The sequence below is a fragment of the Rhinolophus hipposideros genome, assembly GCF_964194185.1.
Source record: "Rhinolophus hipposideros genome assembly, chromosome: 13".
Lineage (NCBI taxonomy): Eukaryota > Metazoa > Chordata > Mammalia > Chiroptera > Rhinolophidae > Rhinolophus > Rhinolophus hipposideros.
This window is the reverse complement of record NC_138059.1, coordinates 16535073-16551014: the sequence shown is the minus strand read 5'-3', so window position 1 is coordinate 16551014 and position 15942 is coordinate 16535073. Positions and strand designations below refer to the sequence as shown.

General features: G+C 47.0%; 1 protein-coding gene across 1 annotated transcript in view; it reads right to left on the bottom strand.

Annotated features, from left to right (window-relative positions):
- The window catches only part of EXT1 (exostosin glycosyltransferase 1), a 273137-nt gene extending 259570 nt beyond the window's left edge, over positions 1-13567 (bottom strand). Inside the window, exons 1-2 of the mRNA XM_081070072.1 lie at positions 13487-13567; positions 11770-13360 (exon numbers count right to left, since the gene is read on the bottom strand). Coding sequence (XP_080926198.1) covers positions 11770-12731 — 962 coding nt within the window. The 5' untranslated portion in view covers positions 12732-13360; positions 13487-13567. The remainder of the gene's footprint in view (positions 1-11769; positions 13361-13486) is intronic.
- Between the last annotated feature and the right edge of the window lie 2375 nt (positions 13568-15942).

Below are 15942 nucleotides of genomic sequence, written 5' to 3'. Positions count from 1 at the left end.
GCTTAGCTTACGCAAGGGAGGCCTGTGCTGTAAACCAGACAGTGAAATCTGCAGAATTCATCCTTTGAATACATGATCAACAGGGGTAACATTTCCACTGGTTAAATAAATGTGATTTTTTTTTCATTTATTCAAACTGGGTACCTCGGTTCAGTGCTAGGCTGTGACAATACATCGGTGAGTGAGCTCAATGTCACTTTCCCAATGAGGCCTTCCTTCCCCTCCGTGTTTTAAACTGCAAAACCCTCACCTCCACTCTCATCCTGCACCCACATCACCTTGTAAGCTTTTGCAAAACCTGAAACTTTATCCCTAGAGTCTGATTGGCTGGGAGTAAGGCCTGGGCCCCCCTAGATAGGGATCCACTGACTTAAACCCTGTCCATGAGCTGCTTTTCTTCACAGCATCTAGCGCCTTCTAAGGAGCCATAAGTGGCATGGTATCAGCTTCCAGCCACCAGGCAATACACATCCAGAGGGCAGGGATGTGTCTGTTTTGCTCACTGCTCAATCCCCATCCCCAGTGCCTGCACAGAGTAGGTGTTCGACAAGTATTTGTTGAGTACATTAATGAAAAGTCAACATGAATTCTCCCCTCAGGACCTGTACAATCTACTGGGGAGACAGAAAAACAAATAGCTAAATGAATAGAAAACCACAGCTGCAGCAAGTATTACATGTTCTCTAAGAGCACATACCAGGAGAATTTGTCCACATCTGAGGCCATCAAGGAAGTGACTCTGGAAGACGTAACATATGGAGCTGGGGGTAGGGTGCAGCTTTTCAAAAAAGAGAGACGAGGGAGACAGAGGAATAATGTGGTTCGGCCACTGGGCTGGTGATGGAAAGGCAGGCTGAGCTGGAGCACTCTCACCTTGCTGTCATGTGATACCAGAAGCCTCTGGGGCAAGTGCAACTACAAAGGTGGCATGGTCATGTCTTTTATCAGCTGAGCTGTACATGATTTCCACCCATCTGTCAGGGTTCTGGAATATATTTAGGAAGTGTGCAATCCATTCTATACCTCCACCCGTCAGCCCCCATCCTGGGCACCCCGGGAAGGTGGGAAAAGCAGGCTAATGACATGCGCCCCAACATACCTGCCAGGGCAACCCCTTAGTAACAGATCAGATGTCCCCTCATCCTCTCATGGGCACCTCCCTTCTCCAATCCCCAACCGCCATATGCCCCAATACCTCGGGCAGGCGGGCCAGAATGATCCAGGGCCATTTTCTTTACCTGAGCCCATGGCCCACTCTGGGCACCTGTCAATCAAGAATCACTAGCATCATAAGCATGCACCACAATGCCAGGAAACTTGACTGCTCATAACAAGTGCAGAGAGGTGTCATAAAACCCCAGAAATCTGAGTTAGCGGCCAGCACCAGGACCGCAATGCTAACTCAAAGGAGACCCCCACAGGCCCGGAGCCCTGGGAGAACTTGCTAAGCTGGGTAGGAAGTTTTCAAATGGAGAATTTATTCTTAGGAGCCCCCAAACACTTTCATGTTCACCGTCTGGGGAAAAGGAGTTGTAGAATGCATTCCTGGTTGCTCCACTTTCTTAAACAAAGGACAGTGTACACAAGTGATCACGCAGGGTCAACACGGCACAGTGGTGTAGTCCATTAAATATTTACAGAAGCTCAGGTTGGTGACAGGCACGGGGCTAGGGGGTGGGATTTACAGGCAGACTCCAGAAGTGTCTGCAGGACACACTCTCGGGCTCCGGGCCAGCTGTTCTTAAATGGCAGTGCTTCTTTCGTTCTTCTGGCCGTTACATTTATAATTTCCTGGCCTGCTCCCTTGCATTCGGCTTGCCAGCTGTCCCTTCTTCCCAGATCTGTCTACAAGAATTGCGCTCTCTTTAAATTTACTGCTTCTCATCTACTGCGCGCTGCGAAACCAGATTGCCAAACTGGTGAGAATTGTCCCTCTAAAGTTAAGATGAAATAAATGCTAGGTGAGAAACCCAAATGATACTCTCTATCCATCCATCACACTGTGATTGTGTGGCCTTTCTGACATCAGTTCCAGCTGTGCCGAAGCTACAGTGAAGAATGCAGGTTCAGAAGTCAGGTGACCTCGGGGCATATCCTAGGTGCATGCTCTGAGGAAAATCACTTTTAAAGATTCTCCGCCTCCATTTTGCATCTAAAATGAGTATCTTCCTGCGAAGTTGGACACCGAGATTACAGAAGATACTACTGCTCATGACTCAACACACAGTACACGCTACAGAAATACTAGCTGTTACTGTCACCATCATCAACTGGGCTCGAACAGGTCAGTGCCAACAGGATATGGCTTCAACAGCACCTGCCACAGCCAACTTTCCCCAACCACAGTCCTCTGTTCCAGGAAGCAACTTTAGGCTGTCCTTTGCAAAAGGACTGCCACTAATTAAATCAAGAATGGCAATGTGACGGGGCAGTCTTTTCAATGATGAGGTCACATCACACCTAAGACGTGGCCTCCTATGAATGGCTCTCCCAGAAGGAGTCGTGGTCACAGCAAAGCAATCAGAATGGCTTCCTCCAGAGCCTGGAAGAGAGGATTCAGGAAAGACTGGCCAGGGGTTGAAAGACACACCCAGGAACACTCTTCTAGACAAGGAAGCTACACAGGCCCAGAAGGGAAATAAAGGAGCCAGTAATCCCAGGTATTGCGCTGGGTCCTAAGAACGTACTGGAACCAGTTCCAGTTCAGTGTGTTCCCTGTCACCTCACAATATATCCTGTGACGTACTTAAGGTGGCCTGAGTGATTTTCTGCTCTTTGCAACCTAAGAGCCTGTGAGGCTACCGTGTAGCTGAGCTCCGTGCGGATGACGTGTCCCCCCAAATGTCACCCTCAACTGATGAAGGCGACAAAGTCAACTGCAAAAGGGGTAACCTGCATTTTTAGAGGAGTCAACCAGGGAACTTGGAAGATATACAGTCAAGTAAGTGCCTGACTGCCCCCATCTGCTCCCACCCTGCGCCACCCCACCTGCAAGCTCCAGCTTGAAGGACCCAGGTAGGTCTTTCCACAGCCCACACAAACAATGGCTGGGCTTCCAAGGCACCGGCCACAATTTCCTGTGGATTCAGTATCGAGGAAGAGATGAGCAGAATCATTTCTGTGGCCTGTTTGATAACAGCCAAGTTATGAAACTAAGCGAACCACTGAGATTGATTAGAAAATGGCAGGGAGATGGCTTTTAGTAATAACAACACCTTGTAGAACACTCAGGAGTTACTAGGTACCTTCACACCCTTCACTTCATTTGAACGACCCTGTGCACGAATGTTGCGATCCCCATTTGCAGATGTGGAAACTGAGGCTTACAGGACTCCGTGTGGGTCAGTTCCTTCCCTGGTGCAGGGTCACAGGCTTTCTTCTAATGAGATTCCCAGAAGACAAGAGGGCACATAAAATGAGGAAGTATATCCCCACAAGTCTCACTGCGGTTCAAGGCAACTACAATGCAAAAGCCCTGAACATAACTAGGCATACACTTAGGTTCCCTTTGTTTTCTGTCTCAGTTTTTAAATCACTTGCAATAGTGCTTCATTTCCACTTGGAATCCCAGACCTTCCTTACCTGGATGCCCAGAGGTAAACCTAAGCCCCAATTCACCTCCAATGGACCATGGAGTCAACAATCAAAGAGAAAATAGAAAGAGGGCCTTGATTAACTGACACAGTTAGCTAACAGAATGACATCAACCTAGGTTAAGCCTGCAGGTTCTGAAACCCAGGAAAGGCTGTATACTGCAGGGAGAAAGAAAGAAGACGCATGCTCAGTAAGAAAGGCATGGAGGTTTATGGCTCCAACAAAAACAAAACTTCAAAGGAAACAGAAGTTGTGGGAGCTTCAAAGATCCCATGTAGGACCAATTAACACCTACAAATGTTTATCTAAGCAGTCATTTAATGTTGGCTACTCCACTGAAATGGGTGCTTGGCCTCACCTCAAAAAATAGCTATTCTTCCCAAAAGACTGGGTTGGGGGTGAGGGAGAAGAAGTTCTGTGTTGGTTTCTGAGAGAGATCCTGGTCGAAAAGAAAACAAATACTCAATACAGTAAGATTCATCACAGACTTATTTATTAAAAACAAACAAAAAAAAAGGGATGAGGAACAAGTTAAATCTCTAAGAAAATGTCAATGGTTAAATAATGAGTTATAAACAAAACTATGAGTTATAAACAAAAAAGCATCCTGCAGCCCCTTAAAAATCCTATTTTAATATTTTAAGAGGATTTTCCTATTTAGTCAATGAGGAAAATGCTTTTGGATACTGTCAAGAAAAAAAAGCAACATTCAAAAATGCATTTAAAGCCTGACTTCAAGTTGATAAAACCAACAGACAAGAAAGGTGAGAATGAGCAGGAGTTTGCTCCCTGCGGTGGCCCCAGTTCCTGAGCCTATGTGTCTGGCACAAACAAGGCACTTAAAGAAAATGTACTGAATTCATTATTTACTTACTATTAATTAAGTAATGATTACCATATCTATAAAAGGTACTTGGATCTGAGCGATAAAAAGATCTAATCATAGAGCAGTTTATGTACAGAGGGTGCCAAAAACAATGTATACACATTTTAAGAAAGGAAAAAAGCGTATTAAAATTGCAATACTCCATAGATACCAATAACCAAAGATGAATGCAAGTCACATTGGACTTCTGCAATGACAAGAGGTGCTCAAAGTGGTTCCCATCAGCGTCCAGACACTTCTGATGACGGCGAACTACTCCTTGAGCAACGCTGACCCAAGTGTCCACTTGTATACATTTTTTTTTTGGCATTCCTGATATATGTGTGTTATAACAGGCCGACTACACCGTTTAATAATAATAGTAGGGAGCGCTTACCATAGGGATTAAAGAAGAAATTTATTTTCATATTCATATCGTCTGAGTTTCCCCAGTTTTCCACAAAGGCTTTGCATATGCTATTGATAGTTTTTTCAGCCCCGTTTTTCTTTAGGGAGCCTGAGGACATGGCAGCCATGGTGGGGTGTGTTCCAGAAACCTGGCCCATTCTGTCAGAAATGGAATCTTCCCGCGGTTCTACCACTTCCGTTGGCTCACACTGTCCCCCAGGGACAACAGTCACTGCTATCCCATCTCACCATTCACCTACAACTACAGAAGGCACCCCTGCAGGGTGCGATCAGTGAGGGCAAGGTCATACACGGTTGGTTCCCTTGCCCACTTTTCTTAGAGGAGCTCTAGGAGAGAATCAAAAGCGGAATCTATGTAGACAAGGTTATAAAACTCCTAGAGTAGAAAACTTCGAGGCGCTCAATGCTTTACTGTCAGACTTAGGTGCATTTTTATCACACCTCTGAGCCAATTCTCAACCCCTCATGGGAAACATGTTTATAAGGGACAGCAATGGAAATCAGATCGGATGCACAAATACCTGAATTACACTGAACTCACTAATAACTACCATGTAAACAGGTAGACATTTTGTTTGATTCTTTAAGATGGTAATAGTTTGTGGAGGAAAGAGAATGGTCTCGGGAATCCAAGACCCTGGTTAAAACACCGCCATGGACTCCCTAGATGTGACTTTGGGATTCTTACTTCACTGTCTCCGGGCCTGCATTCCAGTCTGTAAAATGGGGGTTTAACCCACTTCATACTGTTGTTGAAAGGCTTAAAAGAGCCAATGAAGGTAAATTTAAGTAACAAGCATTCGATAAACCTTCTGGTTTTGAGGGTGTCCCGTTTATTAAAGGAACATGGTCACAGGTGAAAGGGCTCTAAGTAAAAGCGCTTTGTCCTTAAGCTCATGGGAACACCAGCTCCCATGTTCACGTCTGAACATGGAACATGTTCAGAAGACAGCAGAATCCAATGACCACTTAGCCGGACCTGGTTTGTTCTGAAGAGGCTGTACTGAAAAGTGAATGTCATGAGGTAGAAGCAAGCCTCAGTGAAAACGGGAGAACCGGGAGCCTTAGTTCAGCCACTTGCAAGCTGGGCAGCCTTAGACAAAGCACCTCACCACAACTGGCCTCAGTTTACACACCTGTAAAATGGCCTGTCAAGACACCTTGCAAGATGGGTGTGAGGCACAGCAGCCAGGCCCTATCAAACACAACCTCTGGTGTGACATTAGGATACTCAAGGTCATTGCTGGCAGGTGTTTCTAACAAGTGTTCTGGAGAGGCACATCTGCCTTCAGACAAAGAGAACAAACACCACCTGAGGGTGTGAGAGCTCCCCCTTTGCCAAGTCTGTCCCATTCAAAGCTGCTGTCACAGTCAGGGGGACCAAAGGTGGCCTCCCAGAGGCGGGGCCTGTGGAAGCCTTAGCAGCAAGCCATTTTCTATATGATAAAATCCTGCAGGCTCCTCGCTAAGTCACCGATTCCACTCTAAACCTTCATTTGTTGAACTGCACTCAATCAAAATGCAAATGTCCCTAGAAGCAGCACACAACCCCCCAACCTACACTCGTAGGGTCCTTATACATGAGGCTCTCAGGTGTTTTCAAAAAGGCAAGTTCAGAGGAGGTGAGAAAGGGGGAAGCAGAGAGAACTAGAACCTCAGCGAGAGACGTGCTTGCCAACTTCATACTTTTGCACAGGGCTGGCCCTATCTGTTTTTACACTGTGCTTATGTGATTTATTTTAGAAATGCTTTGATACACCTGTTGGGGAAAAGGTGCTAATATTTTACATTTAAAATGTGAGAAGTATGGGGAGGCCGATTGGCTCAGTTCGTTAAAGCACAGTGATCGTAACACCAAAGTCGCTGGTTCAATTCCCACATGGGCCAGTGAGCTGCACCCTCCACAACTAGACTGAAAACAACAACTTGACTTGGAGCTGATGGTTCCAGGAAAAACACATTGTTCCCCAATATTCACCAATAAAAAATTAAAAAATTAAAATTAAAAAAAATTTAAGTAAACTATTGAAAAAAAAACAAACAAAACAAACAAAACCTGAAAAGTACAATTTCTACCTTTCATTTTGGAGGAAGAAAACCGTCCTCTAAGGTTCCCTGCTGCACCACGCACTTGCTCAGGGTGTCTGCTAATATAGTCTGGGATAATGAGGAATAAGCAAATAATCATTTAAAAATTACTATGTGTCTTGTGTACAACTTCTTTTAGCTGTAAATGCACCTGAATGCAACTTACCATTCAGTTAATTCCCAGCCTAGACCCTACACTTCTTAGGGACAAACTGAAAGGTCCAAAAAACTCCTAAACTAAAAAGCTCCGGGACTGACATCTTGACATCTTCGTTAGCAAAGAAAAGCAAAACGTAAGCCCTAGAGCAAGAGTTTGTAAGTGGAGGATGCCCTTAGTAGGGGCTGTGTCAACCCCTAAAACTTTATAACAAATTGTTACGTGCGTGTGTTTTGTTTTGCAAAGTTTGTCCAAAGTCTTCATCAGCTTCCCAAAGGATTCCAAGAGAAATTCCCTAAGAAATACCATCAATAAGGGTCTAGTGTCTGCAGAGCTTGCAGGTGTGTCTGTAACAGACAGTGGAAGATTCTAGGTCAGAGGGAAAAATTCAGAAAGCTTGAATGCTAGGGCTACCCCTGCCTCTCTCTACCTCGCTCTCTGACTTGAAGCAAATCCCTTAAGAACATTCTATCCCTCAGTTTCCAAACCTGTAAGATGAGGATGTTGGAGCTGAATGATCACTTAGTTTCAAGACCCTTAAAAATACCAGGATAGCGAGGTACTTTCAATAAACACAGGAAAAGATGTCCAAAAGGCGGGCACAGAACCCTGCCAGTTCCCAGAAGAGCTGCTTAAAATATTCACTACTGCTTTCCTTGGAGGGGTCAAAGATAGAAGCCACCTCTCATTTCCTTCTCTTTCTTCTATTTCAGAAAGCCGAATTTGAAGTTTCGCAATCATGCCCTGTGAAAGGATTGCACGACAAAAGTCATGCAAAAAATACAGTGATTCTGGAAGGACGCATAAGAAGTTCCAAGAATGTAAAATAGAAAGAATTTCTGTAAAGCCTCATTACCAATCATCTAATCACTGCAGCAACTTATTTTAGTCAGAGTCATCTACATCTGTTAATATATGTAACTGATGAAAATTAATTATCACTGTCATAAAGATGGCTGTTTTAACATAATTCTGGAATTCTGGATAAAACGCACTGCTCTCTTACAAGAGAAAAGTGTTTTTCTTTATTCCATGTCGCTCTCTATACTTCTAATAACAAATGTCTGAGTTTCACCAAAGCGCAGGTGAGATGAATGTCCTCGACCATTTAGCACGAGATCTTTATCGTCGCCTAACATTAAATTTCACTGAAAGTAACTTTTTCTTAGTTGACACACTTGCATACATCCTATAGTATCCTAACTCCGCCATGATACCCTAAATGTTCAATCTGATTATCAGACCCCACAAGTCCAAACCCAATTTACATGGCGTTGCTTGTGACAGCAAATTAAACTGAAGCGTTTTCAGAGGTACTTGCTGATAAAAAAAAAGAAGAAGTAGATGAAAACTGACCGTGTTTTTCCACGCCACAACAAGATGAATGCTTAGAGCACCCCTGAAGGAGTCTACAACCCATTCCGCGAAAGGATAAACTAACCTTCAAGGTAACGCATCCAAAGTCACACAATGCGTCTGTGTGCAAAGTCCAACTTCGATGACTTCTACGGACTACCTTCAACATCACCTCCTTCTCTAAAAGCCCTGGGGAGGTCAGCACTGGATTTCTGGAGTTCTGCATCTCGCAGATGCAAGGCTGACTTACAGAAAACATCAGCACAGGAAGCATAGTAGCTGTTCTCCCTTGAGAACACAACAGGCATTACTTCCTCTGCAAGAGCGTTCTGGCCACATTACAGGGCTCACTCTTTTCTTTCCTTGCTTTTCTTTTTTTTTTTTTTTTAATTTATTGGGGTGACAATGGTCAACAAAACTACATAGGTTTCAAGTGGACAATTCTATAACACCTCATCTGTTTATTGCATTATGTGTTCACCACCCAGAGTCAGTTCTCCTTCCATCACCACCTATTTGACCCCCTTTATCCTCTTCTACCACCCCCTCTTCCCTTTACTCCTTGGTAACCACTAAACTGTTGTCTGTGTCTATGAGTTTTTGTTTCTTTATGTGTTTGCCTTGTTCCTTTTTTGCCTGTGGTTTTATATCCCACAGTTCATGAAGTCGTATGGTTCTTGACTTTTTCTGTCTTATTTCACTTGATCTCAAGATTCAGGGCTCATTTTTCACCTTCTTGTGTCCCAAAGTCAATAGTAAAAGGACATCATGTTTGCCAGCACCATTTCTCAGAGTTCTGACAACTCAATGAGAGGAATGAGTTAAAACTGCACGTAGACCAGGCATTCTGCAGCACCATCCTATCCTAGTAAACAAGGTTAAAACTGGAAAGTGTGCAAAAGGTGGACAGGTTGAAAATCCAGAGAGACTCTGCTCAAGAAATCCCTGCTCCCCTGTTCGGGAGAAAAGAGAGAAAACTTGCTTTCCTAACTCAATGCCACTTTTCTGATGAGGCCCAAGCCTGAGGTCCTGACCCCTTGTGGTCTTTAAACATCAACCAAAACAAGGGTAGGGTGTGGGTGTCAGATTTCTTGGCTCAATCACAAAGAAATCAAAAATTAAATTTAATTAGCAAAAATTAAAGTTTCTAGGAAATCAACTCCTTCTTTCATTGCCAATCTCTAGAAAAAGCTTCAGCAGAGGCTGTAGAGATTTAATGTTTATTTTGGGAGTAAGAGAGTAAAGAAGGTAGGACTGTTTTCTTGGATTGAGGGTGCTTCCCAAATAAATGTATATTTCAAATTTCCTATGGTAAGATCTCAGCTCCAGCGCCTTTAGAAAAATAAAGACCACCAGGATCTTGCTACAAAAGTCGGTGAGGCTTGCGTTGGAAGACACTGAAAGGTTAGACTTCATCTCGAGTTACTCCACCATAAGCCAGACAAAGAAATTCCTGAAAGGCTATAAGCGGTTTTTTTTCTTACAAGCACCCACCGGGATAGGTCAATGTAAACGTCGTGTAAACAAAGCAGTTCATTAGGAATCAGTTTGTTTCTTTTGTGACAAAATTTTAATCCATTGCAACTGCACTCAAAATTCACATATAACTTCCCCTGAAGAAGAGTAACATATAGATTCCTAATTGACGCTAGCCTTAGGCTTTTCTTATGCTTGAAAAGCAAGGTGTTGGGAGTTGGGGAATCTGAGTGTGGGACACTTTCTCCTCCACTGTCTCCGATCAAGTACAGGAGGACTTTAATGTCCCTTCCAATCACTCCTACAGAGGCCCGAGTGTCTGAGGAAATCCACAGACAACAATAAACCTTTCATTTCAGGGCCTCTATCCCATCATACCCCTTCCTGTTCCCCTGTTCCAATCAGGTTTGCGAAGCGTTTCCCCTATTCTACATTTCATGAATCAACTGCAAAATCTGCCAACCTCTGCCAGTTCCTCTTGTACTCAGCTGAGAGGTTCCCCTTCCTTCCATGGGTAGCACAAGGCTGCTCTGGTTCTTAACTGGCGTAACGTGGAAATGCACTGCAGGAACTCACTACCTCTTTCATAGCCAGATACAAGTGAGTCTGGGGTACCGACCCCATCTACTAAGAAACAGACCCGCCAAGCTCAAGTTAAAGCAAGTTTGTGACTAGTTTTGACCCCTAATCCTGTGTGTCAGTTACTGTCAAAGAGAAGGAAAAAGGAAGAGTGAGAAAGGCTACAAAGTAAGCAACTCAGTTACTTAGCAACTGGACAAAACGTGCCTCACTACAGAGGGAAAGGAGGCTTCACAAGCCATTCAAAGTGTAACAGTCTCCGATTTATATGCAAATAGACAAAAGGGATAGGGAAATCTAAATTAGCAACTGGAGTTTACAGCAGTGGGGCTGAGGCCCAGATTTTAAAAACAGCTTCTTCTAGAAACCGGACAGGCTATATGCATACAAACAAATAGACATGAATGAATGAATGAATGAATGAATTTAAGAAAGAGAGAGAGAGAGAGAGAGAGAGAGAGAGAGAGAGAGAGAGAGAGAGAAAGAAAGAAAGAAAGAAAGAAAGAAAGAAAGAAAGAAAGAAAGAAAGAAAGAAAGAAAGAAAGAAAGAAAGAAAGAAAGAAAGAAAGACTCAAAGGCCACCCCAACCAACTTATATTCTCCCTTCATAAAAGGCAATGCCATGGGGGTAGGAAGAGAGAGGCACAGAAAGTTTAGTAGCTAAAAGCAAAACATTTCCACTGCTAACAGAAATATAAGGCTCAAGTAAAGATGACAATTGGAGCCTAGGAAAATCCCAGGGAAAGCAGTTCCCCCTGCTTGTGAGAAAGGCAAAGAAAGCATCAATCTTGGGGGAAGGTCTCCAGACTGTGGGTGGATTCAGAGCCTCTCGGGGGCCCTAGATACCACCCGCCCCCCCCACCCCTCACAAACACCTTCCCAGCACCTGCTGGTGAAGCAGTTTCCACACTTGGGTCAAACCCACACCTTTCACAGGAGACACATGGCCCTGAAGGTTTTCCAAGCAAGAGGGAGACACTGTCACCTACTTGGCCCAGGAAAGTGCTCCAGGCTTTTCTGTTTGCCCCAGGAGCTCTGACTCTGGGTCCCCAGCTCCTAGCTGCCAGCTCACACCTTGAGCCGGCAGCTGAGTGCCAGGCTCAGAACAGGAAGGACGAGTACAGAGGGGTCCTACGCCCCACCCGAATGCCCCCATCTCACACCTGGACAAGGTGGGCAGGGCCCAGGGCTGATCCGGCAGAGACCCCCTCAGCCAGCCACTTACTTCTCATACTCTGTGTTGTCTCTGTCACAGCGAGAATCCTTGTGCTTTTGCCAGTCTTTGCCATGCTTGCAGGTTGTGAGGAGCAGGACGTCCTCCCCGTTATGGACGTGATATAAGGCATTCCTGGTGTCTGATCCTATCCCTGTCAGGTACCTCTTCCCCTTGAAGACCAGCATGTACTTCCTGAGAGGAGGGATGGTGTTAAACTTCAAAAACCCCCTCTCCCCTCCTGTCCTGGGATGATCCTTAGAAAAGAGGGGAATAGACACATCAAAGTTGGGTCGGAAGTTTTCAGTACTGATGCTGGCTTTGGCCAGCATGGCCTGGCCGATGTCAAACCCCACGTCCTCGGTGTAGTCAGGCCAGGTGCCAGAATATAAATTAAAAATTAAATGATTCCTACCATTGTTCCACAAGTGGAGACTCTGCACTTTGGATCTCAAATTGTGCACATACTGAGGTGACAACTGGTCTCTGTCTAAAGTATCCAGACTCAGGACAAAGAGGCACGCCTGGCTGGGGTCCGAGGTGTAGAACCTGGAGCCCTCGATGGCCGCTAGAATGTTTTGGTAACTTTCGGCGATTTTCTCCCCTTTTTGCTGCGGGTATACGTAGACTTTGAAGCCGTTTTTCTTGCAAAGGGTGAAATCGAAGCAGGACTCCATGCGGCACCTCTTGCCTTTGTAGATGCTCGAGTTGGCGTCTCGCTTCTGCCGGGGGGAAATGTGCACGTTGGAATTCTCATTTTCCAATGGATCCCAGGGAACGAAGGGGCGCAGAGCGTCCGGGAAGCGGGGCCAGAAATGGTCTGGGCTCGGATGGTGCAAGCCATTCCGACCGCTGGGCTCTTCTCTCCGGCTGTGGCTCCTCGATGCCCTAAAGTGCAAGCCTCCGAAATAAAACAAAAGGGCGAGACAAGAGCCAGCTGAGAGCAGGATGAAATAGCGTTTTTTGGCCTGCATGTGTCCTGCCTGGGTCAAGAGGATTGTAAATAAACACAAGAATCACCCAAGTTTCCCAATCAACACTTTCAGCTCCAGTCCGCCATCTTCCCGCCTGTAAAGACTTCAAACTCTCCGCTCCCACCTTCTCTGGATGCCTTTCCCCAAGCCGTGGACTGATCCAGCGCATGTGGGCGATTTCTTTAACTTTCTCCCCTTCGGTCTTTCATCTTTGGGCTGCACAATGGACGCGAGGCAGCGGGGCTGACTATTGCACACCCAGGGCGGGCGAGCCGCGGACTGTAATTTTCTTGCATGCAACAAGACGGAGGAAAAGAAAGAGGGGGGGGGGGAAGGAAAAGGAAAAAAAAAAAAAAAAAAGCTCCCGATGCCCAATCAATGGCAAGACGAAGTGATTTCCTTGCCTCGCGGATTCCTCTCGGCAGCGTGGAGAACGAGCCCCGGGAAAGCAACTTCAACTCATCCGCACCCCCGTGCAGAGCACTCGGGTTCCCACAAGTCCGCCGAGCCCCGGGCTCAGCCGGCTAGTGCAGCCTGCAGCTGGGGCGCCGTAACCTCACAAATCCCTGCATGTCTCTTTGATTCCCTTCTGCAGCGGCTCCAAGACTCCGGCGGTGTGGACTCCTGCGCTCGCGGGGCCGGCCCCCGGGACGCGCGGCGGCGGCCCGGCTGCAGGCGGCGGCGGCGGCGGCGGCGGCGCTGGGTGACGGCGGCGGCGCGTCCTCCCCGCGGGCAGTGCCGGCCCCGAGCGGCGCTTCGCAGGGCCCCGCGCGATCGCTGCCGACCGCCGCGTTCGGTCGCCGAATGTTACCCGGTTCTGAATGTTACACTTACACATTCCATTCCCGACACGACAGCGCTGACCTCATCCATCCACGCAGCCCGCGCTGCCATTGGCCGAGCGTCACGTCCGGGGTGGGCGGTGCTTCCGCTGCGCCCATTCATAACCCCCGGCCGGCGGCCGAGGCGCCGGCGCGGCGCGGGGGGCGCGGGGACGCGGGGTGTCTGTACCGCGGGCGGGCGGGCGGGCTGGCCGTGGGGTGGCCCCGGGCAAGCCCCGCGGCCCCTCGGATCACCCGGGCCTGGTCCCCGGCCTGGGACGCGCCGGCAATTAGCGCCGCCCGGAGGAGGCTCCGCGGCGGCCGGGTGCCCGGGACCGGCCGGCGCTCCCCGGGCCCCGCTGCTCGGGTTGCCCCGGGCGCCCTGGAGAATCCCGTCCCTCGGCTCCCCGCCGAGAGCGCCTCCCCGAGCCGGCGGCTGGGAGTGCGCGGGATCCCGGAGAGGATGCTCGAAAACGGAACAGTGGGACGAGCCCGAGGGGTGGAGGAGGAAAGAAAAGACTTGGTGGAAAGCGATCGCCAACCAGAAATGTGCCTCTCCCCGCCCACCTTGCACCCTCGAGGCCCAGTATTTTTTATTTCCCACCAAGCATTTAAATAGGTCCCTTATTCCCTACCTAGCCCATCCTTTGTTATTCCTTCCCCCAAAGAGACACCCCAAACTCCAAGAATAAAGAGGAAATGTTACAATCCGAAGGGTTGATCCCATGGTTGCAATTCTTCCTGTCTGTGCTGAGAGACGGCACCTATCCTAAATCCTCATTATCTTCCTGAGTATCCTTTCCTCACTTCCCCAAGTCCCTTCTATTCTGTAGAAAGTCTGTTCTGTAGAAAGCATCCAAGAAAACAAATTTAAAAAAAAATAGATGTTCTAATGGCTGAGGGGAAACTGGTTAATTTGTCCCACTCCCTAAAGTGATGTTACTCTTTTTGTGGTGATGGTGGTTTGTAAGATGTCTCTTACGATGGATGACTAGAACTGCCAACTGTCCCAGCTGTAGAAGGGAAACTGGAAGCAGGAAATGACCTTATTTAAAATTAGTGCAAGATGGTTGGTCCTTCCTTCAACTGTCCTTCCACACCCCCAGGGAACGTCACCGGACAATTCAGATGAAGACCTGCAGTCCCTCTAAAGGTGCTTTGCTCCAGGACCATAAAGATGGTGGAGGCTCCCAAACTGTTTCTGGTCCAAGCTGAGCTCCCCGGGCCTCCAGCCTGACTTCTGCTTTACAGAGAACACCTCCCACCCCATTGCCTACCCCGCCAGGCTGGACAAACAGTTGCCTAGGGCAGCAAGCTGTTTAGTGATTGTTTATTATGGGAGTGTCTGAGAGCTGGGGACAGACACTTCCCAGCTTCCCTCAGGCTACAAAAAAAAAAAAAAAAAAAAACCAGTCCAGTGGGTGTGGACGAAGGGCAAAGTTACAACAAGGCAGATTGAGTGGAAAATTTTAGACATTTGTTGTTTCAGATTTATTTTAATAAAGTGAGGAAGGGGCATGGTTGGGACATTACTGTACATTCCTGAAGCCTCTCCCTATTTCTGCCGTGCCAAAGATGAGGTAGCTTTTCCAGATCTGACTTGTACCCCCTCACAGTTTGGAGAGGCCTGGGACTGAAATGAGGATCTAGTCATCTTCCAGATATGACTACAATGCAGATTAATGCACTGATTGAAACCACATGACACGCAGGGGACTGCTGAGATTAGGACAGAGTATCTGGGTCCTATGGAAGTTGGGGTTGTGGGGATTGCAGCCCCTCTATATCCCACCAGTTGTCCTGTGTGACCTTAAGGGGAGCCAGCTACTGTCCTTGTTCTCTTGCATTCTCTCCCTCGCCTTGCCTAAGCATTGCTGATGGCCTCATCCCACGCCTGACTGCTCCCCAGCCCTCCTCTCACATTCCACAGCGGTGCATATTGTGAGAAAAACTTTGGTACTGAAAATTAGAGAAAACTTGGATTCAGACCCCAGATGTATCACTGACTATTGCCTTGGGTATATGGCTTACTCTCACCAAACCTCATTTTCTCATGTAAAAAAGTCAAAATAATAATACTTTTCTTGCCAGCCTCTTTGAATTTGTAAACTGTAAATTGTTCTACGTGTGTGACATTTCAAAATATAACTGGAATCTAAAGTCGCCCCTACAATGGCACCATCATGGCATCTCCCTCTGTTTTGTTTTCTTCCCTGCCCTTCACATGCGCTGAAATCCCTTGTAATTTGGTTGCTGGTTTACTGTCTGTATTTCTTCCTTGTAAGGGGAGCTGGCTGAGAGCAGGAGCCCTGCCTGCCTTACTCACTTCTGAATCCCCAAGGCCCAGGGTAGTTCCTGACACAGGTGGAACACAATCACTGATTGGAAGG